The sequence below is a fragment of the Gymnoscopelus braueri genome (genome assembly GCF_963280865.1).
Source record: "Gymnoscopelus braueri genome assembly, chromosome: 20".
In the NCBI taxonomy this organism is placed as follows: Eukaryota; Metazoa; Chordata; class Actinopteri; order Myctophiformes; family Myctophidae; genus Gymnoscopelus; species Gymnoscopelus braueri.
The window spans coordinates 39964257-39986654 of NC_137622.1; the positions used below are offsets into that span (position 1 = coordinate 39964257).

Here is a 22398-nt window from a genome sequence, read left to right on the forward strand (position 1 = left end):
AGGGAAGGCTTAACCCCATTTTTTTCGCGGACCAGCGGTTCTTGTATTTGTTTTACTGAGGTTAGAAATATACGTTTAGGGTTAGGCATAGTTTTACGGAGGTTAAGTTTAGGAATAAGGTTAGGCTTTGGCACCGTTTTACTGAGGTTACGTTTAGGAATAAGGTTAGGTTTAGGCATAGTTTACTGAGGTTACGTTTAGGAATACCAGGTGAATACCACCGGATTTACCCCGGGCGACTGTGTTTTGGGGCGAGCGTTTTGGTATTCCCTGAGAGGAGGCTTTTTTAAAATTATTATTATTATTATTATTATTATTATTACACTTATTATTATTATTATTATTATTATTATTATTATTATTATTATATTAAACTCTTTAACCTTTGGTCTTAGAATGAGACAATATAATATTAGAGATAATATGCGTTGAAATAATGCTCCATAATCCATATTGTCTATTCTCGCATGTTGAATGAGCCACGTCTAACGTTAACAGCTGATTGAAACGCAGTCAATCTCAAGCGCACTGCACTTACACCATGGATATGTCTTAGCATGTTTATGGTCATTATCTGCGGGTACGGGCAGTATAAAGTCGGCTAAATGTTCTCTGTCCGTCTACAACACAGAGCACACCACACAAGGCCACAGCTCGTCTATGATAACTCTGTTGGGGCGGGGGTAGCCCAGGGGCCATAGTGCAGCGGCTAAATGCTTATTTTCGTCAGAATCTTTCAGTTGATGATACAAGCGTGAAAATTGGCATGAGCAGTCTCCATGGGTCACTTGACAAGAAATTTGTCTGAGCCATTTGTAATTTCAAGATGGCGGCTATTTTTCAAGATGGCCGACACCTTAGTGGGCAGTTAAGTGATATGATGGTTTATTTGGTGATACAAGCATGAAAATTGGCATGAATACCCTCTGTGGGTCACTTGACAATAGGCCACCCACAGCTACTTGAAATTTCAAGATGGCGACCATTTTTCAAGATGGCCAACACTTTAGTGGAGCAATTAAGTTATATAATGGTTTATTTGGTGATACAAGCATGAAAATTGGCATGAGCAGTCTCTGTGGGTCACTTGACAATAGGCCACCCACAGCTACTTGAAATTTCAAGATGGCAGCCATTTTTTCAAGATGGCCACCACCTTAGTGGAGCAGTTAAGCTTAATAAATCATTTGGTTGGTGATACAAGCATGAAAATTGCCATGAGCCGTCTCAAAAGGTCATTTGACAAGAAACCGCCCACAGCCACTTGAAATTTCAAGATGACTGCCGTCCGCCATGTGGATCTTTAAATGATACCTTTTCTCATATAAATGTATTGGGTTCCTCAAAAAGCTCTGTCAAGAGAGGTTGTTTGACTGTGTTTTGTCTGACTCCTCGCCCACGACCTGTCCAGTTTGGTAAAACCTGTCAGGAGTTGCCTCCCACTGGCATAGCTCTCAGGGTTCACTGAGGTACACAAGCTCCCTTACCACGACAAGGTAACAGTCACAAGGGAGGATATATATATATATATATATATATATATATATATATATATATATATATATATATATATATATATATATAAAACAGCCATTACATGTGTCAAATAAATACTAAGAGATGGGGAAACAAAAAGTATGATTAATAAATGAGCACAGTTGTGGTGCTGAACGGACAGTGCTCCAAAATTATAATTGAGCAATGGCTAATACTGAATGGCAGTAGCCACGGAACCATGACAAACTAGCCTGATTATCAGCCTGAAGCTGCGTGGAGCTTCAGTCTGAAATTGTCTGCAATGTCCGCGATTACCAGGGGGAGGGGATTGAAATTTCCCTAAACCAATCACAAGAGATCCACGGATCCGCCCACATCTGACGTCATCGCACAGCTTGTTTTAGCAGATATTCGCTGATTGGCTTGTCGTTAGACCACCCCCACCTCCGACTCTGATTTGACAGATTTTTCTTCGATCGTGAAAAGCCACTGGCTCACATTTCAACACCAGACCAAGAGGAGCTCACTCAGAGAGTGGGCGGGGTCTATGGTCAGGAACCAGGCTAATGACAAACTATACTAAGGAACTAAACTGAAATGTGCTTCACTGTTACATATGGCAGTGGAAGGCAGTGGAAGCAATGTTACAAAGTAACAACTGAAAATTACACACTAATAGACTGGTGACAAAGTAAAACATGATGCGCCGATGTGGCGAGGGGAAGCCGAGCCATAGGCCTACACTTGAAAACACAGAGGACAACGGGGAAAAACTCTGGCAAAATAAACATGCAAATAGGTTCTAGCAGGGGCAATACATAGGCATGTGCAACTGAGTCCATATCTGAAGCACTTACACCTTCCAGTACATGCCTTGGTGCACCCACATTTGGTCAACTCCCAACAACTCTCCGCAATAGGTGGAAGTGGAGTCCAGAAGACTTTCCACTTCTCGTCCTGTTCCATCCATCCCCAGTCAGATGGGCTCGGCATTTGTGGATGTCGCTTCAATGCCTGTCCCCACACGTATCCAGCCTCATAAGAAGCACGTTTGGCATGCTCTTTGAGTGCTGCTTGAGTTGGCGGGATCAAGTCATATTGTCTTTGCTTTCTGGCAAAGAGATCAAGCCTGGCCTCGTTCACAGTTGTGACATCGCTGGACCTGTCATACATTAGATCTTCTTGGCCTCTTGACATGGATATCTTTGGTATCTTTGGTGTCTTCAGCAGATGTAGATGCTCTCTTTTGGGCCCTTTCCAGCTCTGTGTTGTTGAACCTAAGTTTACAGCTTGAATGATATTTTGCTCTGTTTCTTGTCAATGTGCTTTCTATGCCATCACCTTCATCTAGTTGGGTTGGACTAAGTAAGATAGGCAGAGCATTGATCTTATGAAATAATGGAACATTTCTTGCAATGGTATCATAACCAGTACGATCGTGCTCTCTGTTGAATAAACTCGGCTGAATGAGTTTTTCCTTGGTGACCTGCTGACAAATGAAACATCTGTCCCAGTTAGTTTTCACAACTGTTATGATGGCTTCTGCCATGTCTGCAGCATAGGCAGAGGCCAAGGGTTTATCCTTTTACCACCTTTTACCAAGCACTTTGATGTATGGGATACAACTAAGTTCGTGCCTTAACCCTACACTTAGTCCGATCGTTCATCCAATGCCATTTAAATCTTGTGCGATCTGTACACCATCCGGTTAACTAAAACCCCATTAACCTTGGCTCGGCTCTCCCGCGCTGGCACAACCTGTCAATTCAGGTGCTGCTATCTAACGGTTTTGGGGTAAATTAGACAGCATTTGGGACACTAACTTTCAATTAGCTGACATTGAACCCCACTCTGAGTTTAACAGCAGTGATATATCACCAGTGTGCCCTGGTAGTGCAGATATTCACTCTTATCTAATCTATCTATGATCAAATCAACACAACTGTATTGTGATGTGTTAAAAGTTGTTCTTTAGCATAAATACATTTCTTCCCCAATACAATAGAGTGTCCCAGCCACTTGAAAAATTCAAGTGGCTGGGAGTGTTTTCTTGTCAAGCAACCCTTAGAGACTGCTCATGCCAATTTTCATGCTTGTATCACCAACTAAATGATTTATTAAGCTTAACTGCTCCATTAAGGTGGTGGCCATCTTGAAAAATGTCTGCCATCTTGAAATTTCAAGATAGTAGCTGTGGGTGGCTTATTGTCAAGTGACCCACAGAGACTGCTCATGCCAATTGTCATGCTTGTATAACCAAATAAACCATTATATAACTTAACTGCCCACTAAAGTGTCACCCATCTTGAAAAATGTCCGCCATCTTGAAATTTCAAGTAGCTGTGGGTGGCTTATTGTCAAGTGACCCACAGAGACTGCTCATGCCAATGGACCCTTCGCTAAACCCCACCCCAAAAGAGATTGTCCAATGCCACCTTAGCAACCGTTGTTAGCCTGGCATAGGTCTGGCAAGCTTTCGTCACCTGCCATAGCTGTCAATGTTATATCGCCCGCACACACACAATCATTTGCAACATAATGGCATTGGCAAGAATAGGAATACCACGATAACGTAATGGTGACTATGAACCACGTACCCAAACCCGTTGGAGGCTGCTTTTCCCAAGCTGAAATCTGCACTTAAACTGCAAGGCTTCATGGCTGTGTTGTTGAACACATACACAGCTTAACGTCGGGAAAGTTACACAACTCACTCACTCGCACAGGTGGTGTTAGGCTACTAATCACCGTAATCGTAACAAAATTCAGAATCACAGCGCTGCCTGTTTCGGATTCCGCACGTTAATGTATATTAATTCATTTCTTCGTCTATTTATTAACTACTGCAGTCCCTGCGGTACATGAAAACTCCTGTTAGTCAAGGATCACCTTCAACCTGGTGTTTGCACTTTCTCCATTTACGGTCCGTACATCTATATAAACGTTCAGATTTTAAATATAAAGTGCTTACCCCATGGCCACGGATGTTACAATTATGCACGGGACTCTCAAAAGTACCCGTATATTCTGTATTGTTCAATGAAAAGCATTTTAATCCGATCAGTGGCCATTCTCTCATAATGTATTTGGTGCAATACACCTACCAACCAATAGGGTCACTCAGTTGAAAGCATATGGAGAAAATGGCCACCGATCAGATTAAAATGCTTTTTATTGAACAATACGGATGATACAGGTACTTCTGAGAGCCCGTATATACATGTAACATCCGTGGCCATGGGATAAGCATATATATTTGAAATATGAACGTTTATGTAGATGTACGGGCCATAAATGGAGAAAGTGCAAACACCAGGTTGAAGTTCATCCGTGACGGTCGTGACAGTCGACCGTCGTGTATCCATGGCTATTACTCCCTCTAATATTTCCCATGTTTTTAGTTTATTGAAATAAGGTCATGCACATTTGTCCAGTGCATAGCCTACTGCAGGCCTTGTTGACTAGATTTAGGAGAGATTTTGAAGCTCTTGCTCCTGAAATGATTGATTATTTTTAAGGGGAAAAGCCATCATTTAACATGCAAGTCAATGGGTGAGAAGCCGAGATTGCCAGGCGCTGCCAGGCCTGGGTGTGACTAACTTCGCACCACCAGTCACAGAGTGGAGTGGGTGGGGCTCAGCGAAGGGTCCATTGTCATGCTTGTATCACCAAATAAACCATCATATCACTTAACTGCCCACTAAGGTGTCGGCCATCTTGAAAAATGGCCACCATCTTGAAATTTCAAATGGCTCAGACAATTTTCTTGTCAAGTGACCCATGGAGACTGCTCATGCCAATTTTCACGCTTGTATCATATCATTTAATACATTTAAAATAAACTTTTTGGGTAGAAAATAAGATATGTCCGCGAGACGGAAATTATTTTGATTTACTCCACTGCGCCCTCTACAGATCTCGTCAATGGTAGATTTCAGTTCCTCCAGATCTTGGAGTAAAAATATTAGTAATTAGTAATTAGCAAATAAGCATCGGGTCCAGTATGGGTCTCGAGACCCGGTCGGAGCAGGTCTAATAAATTCGTATTACCCTCGGTCCGTTTCGGACCAGGTCCAGTTATCCACGGGTCAGTTTCGGACCGGGTCCAGTAATATAGTTTTTTTTAAATGTGTGTGTGTGTGTGTGTGTGTGTGTGTGTGTGTGTGTGTGCGTGTGTGTGCGTGTGTGCGTGCGTGCGTGCATGCGTGCGTTCAGGGCCTGTTTTGATAAGCTACAGAGGAGCGGTGTGTTGGTGTGGATGGTACTGGACTATCTCTGTGATGGAGTCTACATACTCGATATGGCTGTTCGCCTTCGCACAGGTACTAGCATAACGCTACAAATACATTTCAAACTCCATATCCCCGACTGCTGACATATTATTAAAGCCATACTGTCTACCTTTTTCAATGAAACACCAAACTGTTTTTTTGGTATTGTTGCTGTCGAGCAGAAAACTCTTATCTCCATTTTTTTACTTTGTCATTCTTTTTTGGTAAATTAATGCCCTTCATCATATACAGCGTCATAGAAAAGCATCAAAAGTGTTTTTTATTGTAGTATTGCTACTTTAACTTAAGTTAACAACATCTAGGTTTAAATGAATATTTTGACATGAGTGTTGTATTATAAATAAATCACTTTAGAAAGATAGGCCATCCCAATTGTAGCCACTAGAGGCGAAATGTCACACAAATGGCATACAATGTGGGCGGCGTCTGTGGGCAGATCTCGCGAATGTCCGATGTTTACTGATGCTAGATCCCGCAGGAGTGTGATGCTGGGACAGAGAAAGGTTGATAATATAGTTGACAGTGGTGGAAAAAGTACTCAAATTCTTTACTTAAGTAAAAGTACCAATACTGCAATATAAAAATACTCCATTACAAGTAAAAGTCCAGAATTCAAAATTTACTTGAGTAAAATGTACTTAAATGTACTTAAAGTACAATGTACTTAAAGTATCAAAAGTAAAAGTACTAAATATTTGAAAATAGCAGATCTACAAGCTCACAACGCGTCGCGATGCGACGCGTTGTGAGCTTGTAGATCGGCTATTTTCAAATAGTATAGGTATAAAATAGTGCTAGAGTGGTTAATGTGTGTTTTATAACATAATAATTTATATCTGCAAAGTAACTAGTAACTAAAGTTTTCAAATAATTGTAGTGGAGTAAAAGTACAATATTTGCCTCTGAGATGTAGTGGAGTAGAAGTAAAAGTATAGACAATTGAAAATACTCCAGTAAAGTAAAAGTACCTCAAAATTGTACTTAAGTACAGTACTTGTGTACATGTACTTAGTTACTTTCCACCACTGATAGTTGATTGTCTCTTTGAAAAAAAGCCATTTCAGTGTCGGAATGTTTAAAATATTGTGGGGCGTGTGGAGATTGGGTCCAATATTTAGTTCAGTGGCCATTGACTGATTGATTGAAACCTTTTTTTCAGGGAAATCCATTGAGACCAGGGTGTCTTTTTCAATGGCACCCCCTGTGTACAAAAGGACAGTTACAACAATGATTTCACAGACATGACATCAGTGGTGGAAAAAGTACTCAAATTCTTTACTTAAGTAAAAGTAAAAGTATTGGAAATTGGAAATACTCAAGTAAAGTACAAATACCTCAAAATTGTACTTAAGTACAGTACTTAAGTAAATGTACTTAGTTATTTTCCACCACTGCATGACATAGACAACTAGGCTCACATAAATATGCAAGGGATAATGTAGTTGATAATCAACGAGGTGTATAATCATCCTGTCGGGGGATATTTATCAACAACTATCGGCAAAGGATACATCATCCCGCTTATTACACGGCTACTTAATAAATAAATACATAAATTGACCCAAAAGTATCAACAAAACAAAGTATTTCCTTGCTTACGGTAATGAAAGTATTCCATGAGTGTTGCGCTGGGCGGACACGGTCGCCTCGGAAAACAAGGAAGTCTAGTGGATCAAATAGAATACATTTTCTGTTATTGCATCGTCTATTTCTCGCTTCTAATGTTTTCAAAAACATTCTTGAGCACAACGTTTAGTTGTAAATGACATTTTATGTTTGTTTACATGGCTGCAGTGGTGGAAAAAGTACTCAAATTCTGTACTTAAGTAAAAGTACCAATACTGCAATATAAAAATACTCTGTTACAAGTAAAAATCCAAAATTCAAAATTTACTTGAGTAAAAGTACAAAAGTATTGGCATCAAAATGTACTTAAAGTACCAAAAGTAAAAGTACTAAATATTTGAAAATAGCCGATCTACAAGCTCACAACGCGTCGCGATGCGACGCGTTGTGAGCTTGTAGATCTGCTATTTTCAAATAGCCTATGTATAAAATAGGGCTAAAGTGGTTAATGTATGTTTCATTATATCATAGTTTATATCTGAAAAGTAACTAGTAACTAAAGTTTTCAAATAAATGTAGTGGAGTAAAAGTACAATATTTGCCTCTGAGATGTAGTGGAGTAAAAGTATTGGAAATTGGAAATACTCAAGTAAAGTACAAATACCTCAAAATTGTACTTAAGTACAGTACTTGAGTAAATGTACTTAGTTACTTTCCACCACTGCATGGCTGTCATGTTGGATACAGCATCAAATCAAGCAGCGCAGGTTGATATGAGCAGGTGTTCTGAGTCTTTGATTATTCAGTGGCCTGTTATTGAGCTCATCGGTCATTATCCAGAAGTAACACACAGCTGAATTCAGCGATTGACCAATCAGAATCAAGTATTCAACCAAGCTGTGTAATAAAATAAATTAAAAAAGGTTAAAAATATATATTAAAAGCAAATATTCCACAAAGCAGGTGCATATTAGCCTGGTAAAGCCCCTCCCTCCGGAAAATCTCATTTCCATTTGATTTCAGGAAAGGAGTCTGGCCTGAAGGCTTGTCTGGGCGTTTCTAGCCCGTTCACCAAATGGACGAGCCTATCAGCGTCGTCGCTCATCGTTCTGTGATTGACAGCGACAGTTGGCCAATCCGGTGGCGAGTTCGAGTGAGCCCGAATGAAGCCGAGTGCAGCCTGAGTGCAGCCGACAAAAGACCAACGGCAGCCATTGTTGTTTGTGCGTTGTCTTCACTTCTTACTTTCGGTTTTAAAACGCTCTCAAACTTCTTTTTTGAGGCACGGAATTTACTTTTAAGATATGGTTTGGATAGAATTCAGTTGTTTAACTTCATATATGTGGTCAATTAATCATGGCAGAGCCTATTTAAAAATAAAAATTCAGAGAACCGGCAGAGGCGGGCAGTGACACGCATGTATCCGAATAAGGCAACCTATTTTGGGCATGGCCGTCTCAAAAGTCCCGTTGCGTCACATTAGTCTGGAGGTGGTAAAAATGCACTGCTGATTGGCTGAAGGGGAACACAGCTGATTGGCTGAAGGGGTTGTCAGTCAACGGTATTACTCCTGCCCAACTCCAGCCCACAGCCAAAATTGCAGAATGGGCGATCATGCCAGACTCACTCCTGAAATAAATGACAAATGAGATTTCCGGAGGGAGGGTTTACCAGGCTAGGTGCATATGCCTTCTTAAGGTATATATAAGGTCAGCTAAAAATCTTTTTAAAAAATAGCAAAAGAAACACGGACATCTAACTTCAACTTTTCTTGACATTTGTTCCATTCATGTGGAGCATACCGTACACACTGAAGACTGTAATCTCCCAGCGTTGTACTAGTTATAGCAGGGGTGATGCAACTTTGATGATGGAGAGGGCCACTGTATTTCCACACTCACTCCAGAGGGCCACATTGCATATACTATTGGGCAGACACGTCTTACTGTATCTCCGTATTTTAACTTCTTTAGTAAATGAATGCCGTACTTCGCCATTCTATGTCACACAAAAGTAGCAAAAATAGCAGATCTACAAGCTCAATACGTGTCGCAGTGCGACGCATTTTGAGCTTGTAGATCTGCTATTTTTGCTATTTTTAAATTGGAATCCTGATTTCCCTTTTTGCTATTTTTGAATTGGAATCCTGAAAAGTAACATTTGATTTAATTTCAAATGCATTTAGTTATACTTATGTTAAAGGTAGGGTAAGTGATTTGCGTTGGTTAAAATAATTGTTAAATAGCTCTATATTCTGATAGTACTCATTGCTATAGAGTGTTTGTTCAGTATTAGGAGTCTCCTTGTCTCTCCACCTCTTTATAAAACAGAAAATGCATTTTCCTTTCAGTTTCAGTTTCATTTCCAATTTTATCCAACCAGGACAGAGAACTCAATCAGGATATAGATTAAACAAGTGAAATTGGAAGTGATGACACTAAGAAATGAGCTGACTAAATTGGAACTGGAACACTATACAAATTAAGCTTAAAAATGGGTACTTTCTCCTGATTGGCTGAGATTTTGACACCTACCGAAAAATGTATTTTCTGTTTATTAACGAGCTGGAGAGACAGGGAGACATCTGTTACTGAAAAAACACTCTATAGCAATGATTACTATCAGAATATAGTATTTTAACCTTTTAACAAAATACTTTTTGTTTTAGCCAAAAAATATCACTTACCCTACCTTTAACTCTTTGAACTTAAATACAAATACATTGGACATAAAGAATACAATATAATTGTAATACTAGTTAGTCATTAAGCTACTAATATAGACTGAAGTAATTAAAGCGGGTCATGTTTGCATGTTTGGAATTGTAAACAGCTGAAATCAATAATATATCAGTATTCCGATATTAACCTGCGGGCCGCATTAACTAAGTGAAGGTGGGGGCCGCATGTGGCCCCCGGGCAGCCAGTTGCCCCTTGATGTATTGACCATGGGGTAAAGACTAGTTCAGAAGCTGTGTGTCACGTTCACTACTCCCATTGGAATGAATAGACTCCCACCTAATTCCGGTCTCCCAAAAATGGCGGCCACCTACGTCACGCAGATAAGGGAAGTAAACCGGAGATGGCATATATGGCATGTCTTCCTTACATTTTTTTCGTCTTCCACCCACCGCAGGTTTCCTGGACCAGGGCCTGCTGGTGAAAGACGTGCGTCGCCTGAGGGAGACGTACGTACGCACGCTCCAGTGTAAACTGGACCTGGCGTCCATCCTGCCCACCGACCTGCTCTACTTCACCGTGGGCGTCGCCCACACGCCCCTGCTGCGCTTCAACCGCCTGCTGCGCCTGCCGCGTCTCTTCGAGTTCTTCGAGCGCACGGAGACGCGCACGGGATACCCCAACGCCTTCCGCATCTGCAAGCTGGTGCTGTACATCCTGGTGATCATCCACTGGAACGCCTGCGGCTATTACAGGCAGGGCGACAGATCATTTCTAAAGCGGATAGTCCCAATCCCACATTCCGATTGGCTGGTTTCCGTTTAGTAGACGTGATAAAAGACACTATAATCTACTCCTTTGATCAGTTTATATCAATCACAGGTGCGTTATTGGTTTCTACAGTGATCCAGCATTATCAGTAGCTGAATGATCGAGGAAGGGGAGCGCTTGATTTCCTTACTAGCCCTGGCCGCGTGGGGCTTCTAAGCAGCGCCCGTGTAGGACGGCGAGTGACTGAGGCGCTTTGGGCGGGGCTTGTTAGGAAAACAAGCGATCCCCATCCCTCGCGAACCATCGGTGCGGGATTTTCAGCTACAAGGCTACAGTAAATAGCTAGGCTATAGAGATGCGCGGATCGCGGTTTTAGCCGCGGTTGCCGCAGTTAACCGCAGTTTGGGTGGATTTGGGTCAATCAAATATAATTTTTACTTAATATCGGATAAACCGCAGGTGAAATATTGCGTGCTTGTGTCTGTGTGAGTGTGTAGAGCAGCCTCTGTGCGATGCGATCACAAAATGCATTGATTTAGCCTATGGAATGTCGGTGCGTCTTTTTTCTTTTTTTTCGGTGCTGCTGTGCTGCGCTGAAGAGCAGTGCGCTCTGTATGTTGGATGCCGCACAGTTGGATGCCGCACCGACATTCCATAGGCTAAATCAATGCATTTTCTGATCGCATCGCACAACTAATACTAAAACTAACGGGGAATACCAAAAAATAATAATATTTTGACATACGGGAAAAACGGTTGGTGCGGATGCGGATATTAAAATTGGATAATATAATTATTGCGGTTGGATAACGGATGGATAATTAATTTGTACCGCGGATTCGGATGACCATGAGAGGCCATCCGCGCATCTCTACTAGGCTAGCAGTTTACACAGTAATTTCACAAATCTGTCTTTAAAAAAATATGAATTTCTATTGAATATCTTAAATACAATGACCCTAAGCTAACAGTTAAGTTTTGATTCTCTATGTGTTTGTTTGGGAAAAGTTGTCGTCTAACACACAGCCTGGCTGGACTAGCTGAGTGAACAGGCACAAGATTCTGTCAGGAAGTGGCTCTTCCTGGTAGCCGGGAACTACTTTCTTTTTAGAAGTTGTTCTTGTAGTGAATTATTATTAACTGTTTTAATTGGGACGTGTCTATGATTTTCATGTTGCCATATTTGTAACCATTTTAGAAAGGTGATTAGCCACATTCAATTTACCTCTATGCCCCTCAACCATTATAAAATACTCGGTAAACTGCAACCTCTATTGGCTTATTGCTTTATTTAACCACTTAGAAACCTCTACAGACCTGAATTGCCAATCTACAAGCTCAAAACGGGTTGTTTTGAGCTTGAAGATCCTGTATATTTGGCTCACTTTCCCACCAGAATATAGGGATGCTGGGATTCGAGTGCGGTTAAATGCTGGATATTCAAATAATGTGAAAAAAAACAACTGTACTTAATATTACTCTAGAGTAGAGGCAATACAGCGGTAGATCCTGCAGCTTCCTCCACTCGTGATGTCACCACTGTGCAGTTCCATTCTTGTCTAATCTTAAGTAGCCTAATTTCCATATGATTATTATATGAACAAATACACTGATATGGTTGTGTAGATATTGACTGACATGTAAATTGTTGTGAAAGAAGTTGTCCCTTCTCTGTTGCTCTACCTTTTTCAGCTTCTCTAAAGTCCTGGGACTGGGTTCTGATACCTGGGTCTACCCCAACACCTCTGATCCAGGTTATTAAGAGTTTATTTTAATACATAAATATTTTTTTACAAATTATTTTTGTTTTGCGGTTTTTGTTTTAAATGAGCTTGTAGATCTGCTATTTTTGAAAAATCTTGTAATTTTTTTTTAAATCTTTGAATATGTTTTTTAAAGTGAACATTTGTAACTCAAATCTTTGCTCTTCTGGGGGGGGGGGGGGGGTCCCTGGAACAAAACATCTTGAGATGGGGGTCCGCGGCCAAACACATATCTAAAAATGTTTTCTAAATCCTAACAGTATGTTGCTATATCAGTGGTGCTCCAACTTTTCCCATGTCAAGGACCCCCGAAATGATATGTACTGTATTTGGCCGCCCATCTCAAAATATGTTGTTGCAGGGACCCCCCAGAAGCACTGATCGGAGTAAAAAACATTCACTTTAAAACATATATATATATATATATATTCGAAGATTTGCACAAATGTTTTCAACCAATTGCAGATCTACGAGCTCATGTGCCGCGCTATGAGCTTGTATATCTGCTGTTTTAGAAATCTTAAAATGACACAGATGCGTTCCCGGTCGTCTTAATGGATTGATCCCCTCCCTGCTCCCCTCCAGAGTTTGGATCTCTCACCAGGAGTTACATCTACTGCCTGTACTGGTCCACACTGACCCTCACCACCATCGGGGAGACACCGCCGCCTGTCCGGGACGAAGAGTATCTCTTCTTGGTCTTTGACTTTCTGGTAAGTTCTCAGCGGTGGAAAAAGGCGCGTTGTGAGCTTGTAGATCTGCTATTTTCAAATAGCCTATGTATAACATAGGGCTAAAGTGGTTAATGTGTCTTTTATAATATAATAATATATTTCTGCAAAGTAACTAGTAACTAATGTTTTCAAATAATTGTAGTGGAGTAAAAGTACAATATTTGCCTCTGAGATGTAGTGGAGTAGAAGTAAAAGTATTGAAAATTGGAAATACTCCAGTAAAGTACAAATACCTCAAAACTGTACTTAAGTACAGTACTTGAGTAAATGTACTTAGTTACTTTACACCACTGGACTAAGTTCTCAGCGATTTCGTTGTTTTTGATTGATTGATCGATTGAATTGAATTGAATACTAGTCAGAAATGTAAACAGCACGTACAGTAAGATATTAAACTTGGGACAGTTCACACAAAATTATATTATATTTTTTGGTCCTAAGCCAATCATTTGATGACCAGCGGACTGGTAGGCAGCGGTTCCAGTACGAGACTCAAATTATTGGCTTAGGAATGCGACAAAAACAAAAAAATATCTTTGAATTCAAGTCTCATGAACTTGTAGATCTGCTATTTTTTTGAAAAATCATGGCAAACTTGTGCAAATCTTTGAATATATATTAAAACATTTTGAGATGGGGGTCCGTGGCCAAATACATATCTAACTAGAAAAAGTGCACAGGTCTCCGCCAGGTCAGGTAGGTTATTGTGGGCCAGCAATATTAGGAATTTGCCAATCAGGATGGAATATGAAAAATCGGACGGAACCTTCTTGATCACTTGAATATAGCGATAATATGTACCAACGTGAATGTTTGGACAGCATTTGTAGGAGTAATATTAAAAAAAAGGTTTCAAAAAATTCGGCCTCCTGGTGATGATATAATAGGGCAATGTTAAATGGGTGGCATATAATAGGGCAATGTTAAATGGGTGGCATTTGTTCCTCAACGTAGTGCGAATGTGCGTGCAAAGTTTCACAGCAATCGGACACTGCGTTCATGATTTGCGGCATTTTGTTCAGAACAGGCCACTCCTCCAAACTTAAGATGTCAATCTTAGCCAATCAGAATGGAATATGAAAAATCAAACAGATCAGTCATGATCACGTGACTATAGAGATCATGTGTACCGATTTGCGTGAGATTTGGATACAAATCTGTAATGGTGCCGCGCTATGAGCTTGTAGATCTGGTATTTTTTAATAGCCAAAGAAATCTCAAAATGACACAGATGCGTGTCCCGGTCTTAATGGATTAATACTTTTCATTCAGCTTTTGCCCGACAGCGACGATACCACAAGAATCACAAATTGCATTGCATATCTTTTAGATTGGAGTTCTGATCTTTGCCTCCATTGTGGGCAACGTGGGAGCGATGATCTCCAACATGAACGCCACCAGAGCCAACTTCCAGAGCCGCGTGGACGCGCTCAAACACTACATGCACTTCCGCCGTGTCAGCAAGGAGCTGGAGCAACGCGTCATTCGCTGGTTCGACTACCTCTGGACCAACCAGAAGATCGTGGACGAGCAGGAGGTGCTGAAGAGTCTGCCCAATAAGCTGCGGGCGGAGATCGCAATTAACGTTCACCTGGAAACACTGAAGAAGGTAAACAATTAATAAATTAATCGGTGGTTCTCAAACCGTTTTTTATTTATTTTATTTATTTATCCCCATTCAGTCCAGGAACGCATCTGTGTCATTTTAGATTTCTTTGGCTATTAAAAAATAGCAGATCTACAAGCTCATAGCGCGGTACTCGGTGCCGAGCTTGTAGATGTACAATTTTTTTGTTCAAATCTTGAAAATGTGTGCAAATCTTTGAATATGTATATTTTTTAACTCATATGCCGCCAATCGCGCATTAATGCGATCTAATAAATAGCGCGCTTGTCCGCCAAGATCGCATTAATGCGATCTAGTATATAATTGGGGTTTAATCTGTGATCGCGCTATTCTGCTTATTTTTCATTCTAGGTTTTGAGTTCCACTTACTTCACCCACACTGGGATCCGGTTTCATGACGCAGATTCCGTTTCCGGTTTTCTTTTTTTTTTCCCCGGTCATTTTCGGCCAGAATATGGAAAAACACGGTTTTCCACACGGTATAAAAAACTAACGGAGAGGTCCACTTCTATAATCTATAGTCTGGGTGACGAACGGTCATCGCCGTCGTGTATCACATCGTACTTTTGGCCGATCGGAGAATCTGAGAACACGTCACATCCGGTTTGACGTATTTGACTGTTTGACTGGGTTTGGGTTTGGGGGGGGGGGGGGCGAACATTTGTAAATCTTTGCTTCTGGAGATTCTACAAATGTCTTCTAAATCCTAGCAGTTTTTTTTGAAAAAAACATGCTATAACCACTATTTCTCAACCTTTTTCATGTCAAGGACCCCCAAAATGTATGGCCCTTTATCAAAATATTGTGTTCCAGGGACCCCACCAGAAGATTTGAGTTAAACATGTTGTTTTAAAGAATATATGTATTCAAAGATTTCACAATTTTCCAAAAATATCAGATCTACAAACTCGAAGCACGGCACTCGGTGCCGCGCTATGAGCTTGCAGATCTGCTATTTTTCAATAGTCAGTATAGAATAACGGTTGTTGCTAAAAATCTAAAGTGACACAGATGCGTCCCCGGATTGAATGGATTGATGGACCCCCCCCCATAACTCTGAAAGTTATGGGTGGGGTCTTCATATAATTGGTCCTCTCACTAATGCTCATTATAAGATGTCTGGGTTCCAGGGGGTCCCCAGCTAAATGATGGACAGGAACCAGGATGATGGACAGGAACCAAATTGTCTGTAACTCTGAGAGTGTACAAATGGAACCAAATGGACCCTAACGGGTCCATTTGGTTCCATTTGTACACTCTCAGAGTTAAATTAACATTGATTGTACAATATGAATTGGGGTCCCAGAGACATACATGCCATTAAATGGGGGTCCGTAGCCTAATGCATGTCAAACTGGGGGTCCTTGAAATTAAAATGGTTGAAATCACTGCTAGAGAGCCGTAAAAATCTTATCTATGGGGGTCCCTGGCTTATCTTTTCAAATGGGGGTCCGTGGTCTAATAAGTGTCTATTTGGGGGTCCTTGGCACGAAAAAGTTTGAGAACCACTGGTTTAGAAACCTGCCTACCAGTGACATCATCGACTTTTAAACGTTTGTCTTTTTTCCCCCCTTTTTTTATTATGAATGTAATAACAGCAGCTTCTATTTCAGCGTGCTAGCGCTCCAGGAAGAAGAAAGGCTGTCATTTCTATTAGCTTGGAATCCCCATCGATGATGTCACTGGTAGGCATGTTTCTGAACGGTCCACAACATGCAGCCCTCCTCTGAGACACAGAGTAGACAAAAATGTTATAATATGAACATTAGTGATGAATGGCCAGCCATTTTAAGTACTACACACTGTGTGTGTGTGTGTGTGTGTGTGTGTGTGTGTGTGTGTGTGTGTGTGTGTGTGTGTGTGTGTGCGTGTGTGTGTGTGTGTGTGTGTGTGTGTGTGTGTGTGTGTGTGTGTGTGTGTGTGTGTGTGTGTGTGTGTGTGTGTGTGTGTGTGTGTGTGTGTGTGTGTGTGTGTGTGTGTGTAGGTGCATATTTTCCAGGATTGTGAGGCAGGTCTGCTAGTAGAACTGGTGTTGAAACTCAGACCCCAGGTCTTCAGTCCTGGAGACTACATCTGTAGAAAGGTATACATTGTTATTATTTATTATTATTACACTTATTACTCTTATTAAATGGTAAATGGACTGCATTTATATAGCCCTTTTCTCCAAAGCGCTTCACAATATACTTCACAATTCACATTCACCTGTTCACATACAAACGGCGGAGGAAACCATGCAAGGCACCAACCTGCGCCTCGGTAGCAGTTAGGGGTTCAGTGTCTTGCTCAAGCACACTTCGACACAAAGACCGGGTTCGAACTTCAAACCTTCCGTTTCCCAAGCTGCCGCTTTACCTCCTCTGCTAAACCTGGGGAACAATAGATATACATACATATACATACATATATTATAATTATGGACTGAGTTATATACACACACACGCACACGCACACGCACACGCACACACACACAAAAGCACATTTGCTTGACTGCTATTTTTACAGATATCTTTGGTATAAACAAGTCAAAAGCACAGCTGTAGAAATAAAGTGCAGATTTATTGCAAAATATACACATCTTCTTTTCAAACATACAAAGACATGAATGAAATAATTGCTATTAAACGCTCCTTTACTGGAAAGGGCAAGGTTTCAGCTCAATCAGAGCCCCTTATAAGATGAGAGAAGCTGGATGGAACGCTTGCTGGTTGGTTGCAGAAAACTATTCAGGTGTGTCAAAATTCTTTATCTCCACCTCCATCTTTTCCCCAGCTAATTAGAATTTCCATTCTAGCATTTCCATTAAATGGCAATGAGGAGGCGTGATTTGAAAACAGCAGTCAAATGAGAGTGTAGCTTTCCCATCTAATGGGGGATTTAGAAAAAAGCTGAAACGTGATTGCACGTTCGGTATCCAGACTATCGCTCTCCCGGTTACATGCTACTTCCACCCTTATTCTTTCTTTCTTTCTTTCTTTTCCTTTATTTATTCAGGGAAGCCCATTGAGAGCAAGCTCTCTTTTTCAAGGACGCCCTGATTACAACATATAAAATACATATAATGAGAAACAATAAGAAACATTTGAGTCACATTACAATGTCACAGATGCAAATAAACATAGTGTTACATGAAACGGGTGCAGTCACTATGTAGTGTGTCCTCAAGAAGCACCCTGAATGTCTCTATTGAGACCAATCGCACCAGTTTCAGAGAGTCCTGAAGTTTGTTCCATTTGTGTGGAGCATAATACATGAAAGCAGTTTTTCCTTGTTCACTGCTCTTACGTGGACTGGTATATCTAATGTGTGTTTGTGAACGTGTTGAATGTCCAGTAACTTTTGGTTCCAAAAGCGAGGATAGGTATAAAGGAAGTTTACCACACATGGCCTTATGAATAAATAAAATACAATGTTGCTCTCTACGAACTGCGAGAGCCAACCCACTTTATCATATAAAATACAGTGATGGGTGAGATAATCATCGCCAGTAATAAAACGCAAAGCACTGTGGTAGACTGCTTCCAGAGGCTTCAGTGTGGAGAGTGAAGCATCCATATACAGTATATCCCCATAGTCAAATACAGACATTATTACAGATTGAACAATAGTCTTTCTGCTGGTAAAAGAAAAACAGGACCTGTTTCTGTAAAGGAAGCCAATTTTTCCTCTTAATGTTTTGATTAGGTTCTCCACATGAACCTTAAATGAGAAGTTGTCATCGAGCCAAATGCCCAGGTATTTATAAGACGTGACACAGTGTGATAAAACTATAACAACGTTGTCCTCCCATCGTCTCGCCACCAGGGGGACGTGGGCAAGGAGATGTACATCATCAAAGATGGCCGCCTGGCGGTGGTGGGCGAGGACGGCGTCGGCCAGCTGGCCGTGCTGACCGGCGGCAGCTGCTTCGGCGAGATCAGCATCCTGAACATCAGCGGCAGCAAGATGGGCAACCGCCGCACGGCCAACATCCGTAGCGTCGGCTACTCTGACCTCTTCTGTCTCTCCAAACAAGACCTGATGGACGCACTGCAGGTACAATGTTGATTTTGAGAGTTTAGTTTTAGTCATATCTTAGTCATCTGAAATGTTTTAGTTTTTGTCTAGTTTTAGTCGACTAAAATATCATAAGATTTTAGTCGACTAAATCTACAGTTGATTTAGTCGACTAAAATGTATTTTGGCGGTGCCTCGTCGTAATGGCTGATTTTACACAACGCGTGGCAGCGCAACACGTTGTGAGCTTGTAGATCTGCTATTTTCAGAGTGCAACACCCGAGCGCAACCAAAGCATGAAATGACTTGTCTCTTAGCTCTACTGGATCTCTTCTCCACTAGTCCCTCCCTAACATTTATTTGTTGACGAAATTGTCAATATATTTAGTCCTGGTATTAGTCATCGTAGCTTAGTTTTTATTTCGTTTTTGTCCGTGAAAAAAGGTAAGTCGACGAACATTTTTCGTCATAGTTTTAGTCGACAAAATCAACACTGCTGCAGGTACAGTGCAGTGTTGGGACAGTGACAAAGTACATGTACTCGAGTACTGTACTTAAAACTGCTATTTCATTTCCTATTTTTAACATGGATTTGAACCCAGTTTCCCTTAGCCTGGAATCCAGCCTGATTCGCTGCGTTCGTCTTTTTCTCACTTCGCTACTCAGTGTGGCGTTTTGACTGGTATTTCCATGACGTAGGCAAGTCAGGGAGTGACTCGAGTTTCAAGACATAAAACACCATAAAAACACCACCAGGGGGCTTAATGAAGTTCTATCAACCTCATAGACACATGAAAAACAGAAAAGGTGCAAAACCATGGCACCACCTCTTTAACATACTTCATTTAGACACTTCAGCTCAGGAATAACCAATACCATTTATTAACAATTTACCATATTGCATATATAACCATTCCAACCATAACCAAGCAATATTAACCATTTACTGCAATGATTTTGCAATCAGATTTGGCGGTGTGACTCTGCTCATGTGATATTACAGATTACCTGCGCAAGCAGGACAACAGATCTGAAATCACAAACCCCCCAGAGCAGAGCATAAAATATAGTTTTACATAAACATAACATTGAACCTTCAATGCATAATTAAACTACCACATATCATAGTACAGGACCACAGTACAAACACAGAATCAACCTATAACAATATGAAATATAGCTGCAAGCTGCGATAATACGGGGCCAGTGAATGCAGAAAGAAAAAAGAAAGAAGCAATGATAAGTAATATGCACAATAAGCCATAGAAACATAGAAGACTGAACTTGAGAGAAAGAAGACCATGCAATTAACAAATGAGCATTTTAAACCCTCACTAACCCTAACCTCAGTAAAACAACACCTAAGGCTTAAGCCTATCCTCAAGAAACACTATGTGTAAACCCAAGAATGCCAAATCATGATCACCTCAATACAGACAGGGATCGTACCAGCGACCCACGGACTCACAGGCTGCCTCTCTTCTCATTGAGCTAGATTTATGGCCTCCCTGACAGTCTCTGTTGACATCTATAATTATTTTTCGTCCATTATGAACCAAGCCTCTGTGACCCTACTACTCTAGATAACTGGTTGTTCACAAACCATTTAGCAATAAAGTTTTTTTTTGTCTCCTCAGAACGAACTAGTGAAAGTAGCCGATCTACAAGATGTTGTTTGATTGTAGATCGGCTATTCCTGCGTTTAAGTGTTTTTCAAACTGCTCAAAATTGCGGACAATCTAAGGGCGGAGCTTACTGGTCAACGTGATAGATGTGTTCCTCATGAGTCAAGGCACATGTGTAAGCAGGTTTAATGGCTGTCGGCCAAACGAGGCATGACTTTTGCCTGTTTAAAGTTTGCATTTAAAAAAAATCACTATAGCGCCCCCCTTTGACCAATTGGAGTAAGATTGGTTTCAGTGATATTTGGAATGACCCTCTACATTACCGCAAAGTTTCAAATAAATGTGAGTCTGCATGTATGTGTTAGGGGCAGATGAATAATTGTCATAAAACTGCAATATGTATTGGCTCATTAAAGCTTCATTGTCTCCGCCAGGCCGAAAGGCATGGCGAGAGAGTATGTTTTACCCCCTGTCCGTCCGTCCGTCCGTCCGTCCGTGTGTGTGTCCTGTCTGTGTGTTAGCAGCTAATCTCCGGCACCATTGGCCCGCTCGCTGCGAAACTGTGCACACACACTACCTGGATGCCAATTCAGAACCTCTGGCCCAAATTTTTCACATGGGCCTGTTATAGTGCCACCAGGAGGCCGATTTGTGCAAAACCAATTTTTTGACATTACTCCTACAGATTGTATCCAAACGTCATGCAAATCGGTACACAGTATCTCTATAGTCATTTGATCAACCCAGATCTGTCAGATTTCCCATATTCCATCCTGATTGCCTATGGTTGGCTTCCAAAGTCCAGGATTTCCGTGAAATTTCACACGCACATTCCCACTAGACGAGGAAGAAATGCCACCCATTTCACATTGGCATGTTATAGCGCCACTAGCAGGTCTAATTTAGCAAAACACATTTTTGGAACAAAATGCCTCAAATCATGAATGCAGTGTCTGATTGCCGTGAAAGGCCTAAGAAGAAATGGCACCCTTTTCACATTGGCCTATTATAGCGCCACCAGGAGGCCACAATAACCTACCTGACCTGGCGGAGACCTGTGCTCCGAGGAGCACCTTTTCTCGTTTTTTCACTTATGGAAAATCCGCTGCATCGTTGAGTCGGCATAGGTCCAAAGTTCATGTGTAAAAAGTTTCGTGCAGATTACTCAAAAATCCCTGTTTTTCATATAATTCAAAATGGTGGGAGATCTAAAGGTCAGAGGTCAAAAGTCAGAGTGTGAAAGTTGTTCATCATGAGTAGACGTATGTGTGTATCAAAGTTTTATGGCTGTAGGTCAAACAGGGTATGAGTTGTACCTGTTCAAAGTTGGCATTTTCAATTGAGTGCTATAGCGCCTCCTTTTGACGAAAGATTGTGAGATTTATTTCTTGATAGTTTTCCATGACCATCTATCATACGGCCGAGTTTCGTAAAAAGCGTATGAACGGTTCAGCCAGAACTGCGAAAAGTGGCAGAAGGAGAAGAAACGAAATAAAGGCAATATTAAAACAGGGCCTGCTGCCATGCTGGCAAGCTGGCCCCGTAACTAGACGTGCCGCAATTCAGGGCAATTGCAAAGTGTGGTTGCGCCGATGCGAGTCGCGGCCGCCGGGACTCTAGGAATACGCTGGGAGGAATACCGTCGGAGGCTGCGCCAATTACATTGTCACGTCACTCCTGAGATCACTTGCGTTTCATTTAGAGAGGATTGATCCACCCCGAAATAATGTTTTTGCATCAAACGGTTACATTTTGCGCATTTGTGGCACCCCCTATGGATCAAAGTGGAGGATTTGTAGTAAACCACATGTGATTCAAATTTGGGATTGACTGGACGTTTCGTTCGTGA

At 41.2% G+C, this 22398-nt stretch overlaps 1 protein-coding gene across 1 annotated transcript in view; it reads left to right on the forward strand.

The window, feature by feature from the left end:
• LOC308075430 (cyclic nucleotide-gated cation channel-like) overlaps nucleotides 1-22398 on the forward strand; it is a 46202-nt gene that overhangs the window by 15118 nt on the left and 8686 nt on the right. Inside the window, exons 5-11 of the mRNA XM_080415309.1 lie at nucleotides 5713-5819; nucleotides 10491-10788; nucleotides 12497-12558; nucleotides 13153-13280; nucleotides 14632-14910; nucleotides 16913-17011; nucleotides 18733-18963. Of these exons, the coding sequence (XP_080271435.1) occupies nucleotides 5713-5819; nucleotides 10491-10788; nucleotides 12497-12558; nucleotides 13153-13280; nucleotides 14632-14910; nucleotides 16913-17011; nucleotides 18733-18963 (1204 nt within the window). The remainder of the gene's footprint in view (nucleotides 1-5712; nucleotides 5820-10490; nucleotides 10789-12496; nucleotides 12559-13152; nucleotides 13281-14631; nucleotides 14911-16912; nucleotides 17012-18732; nucleotides 18964-22398) is intronic.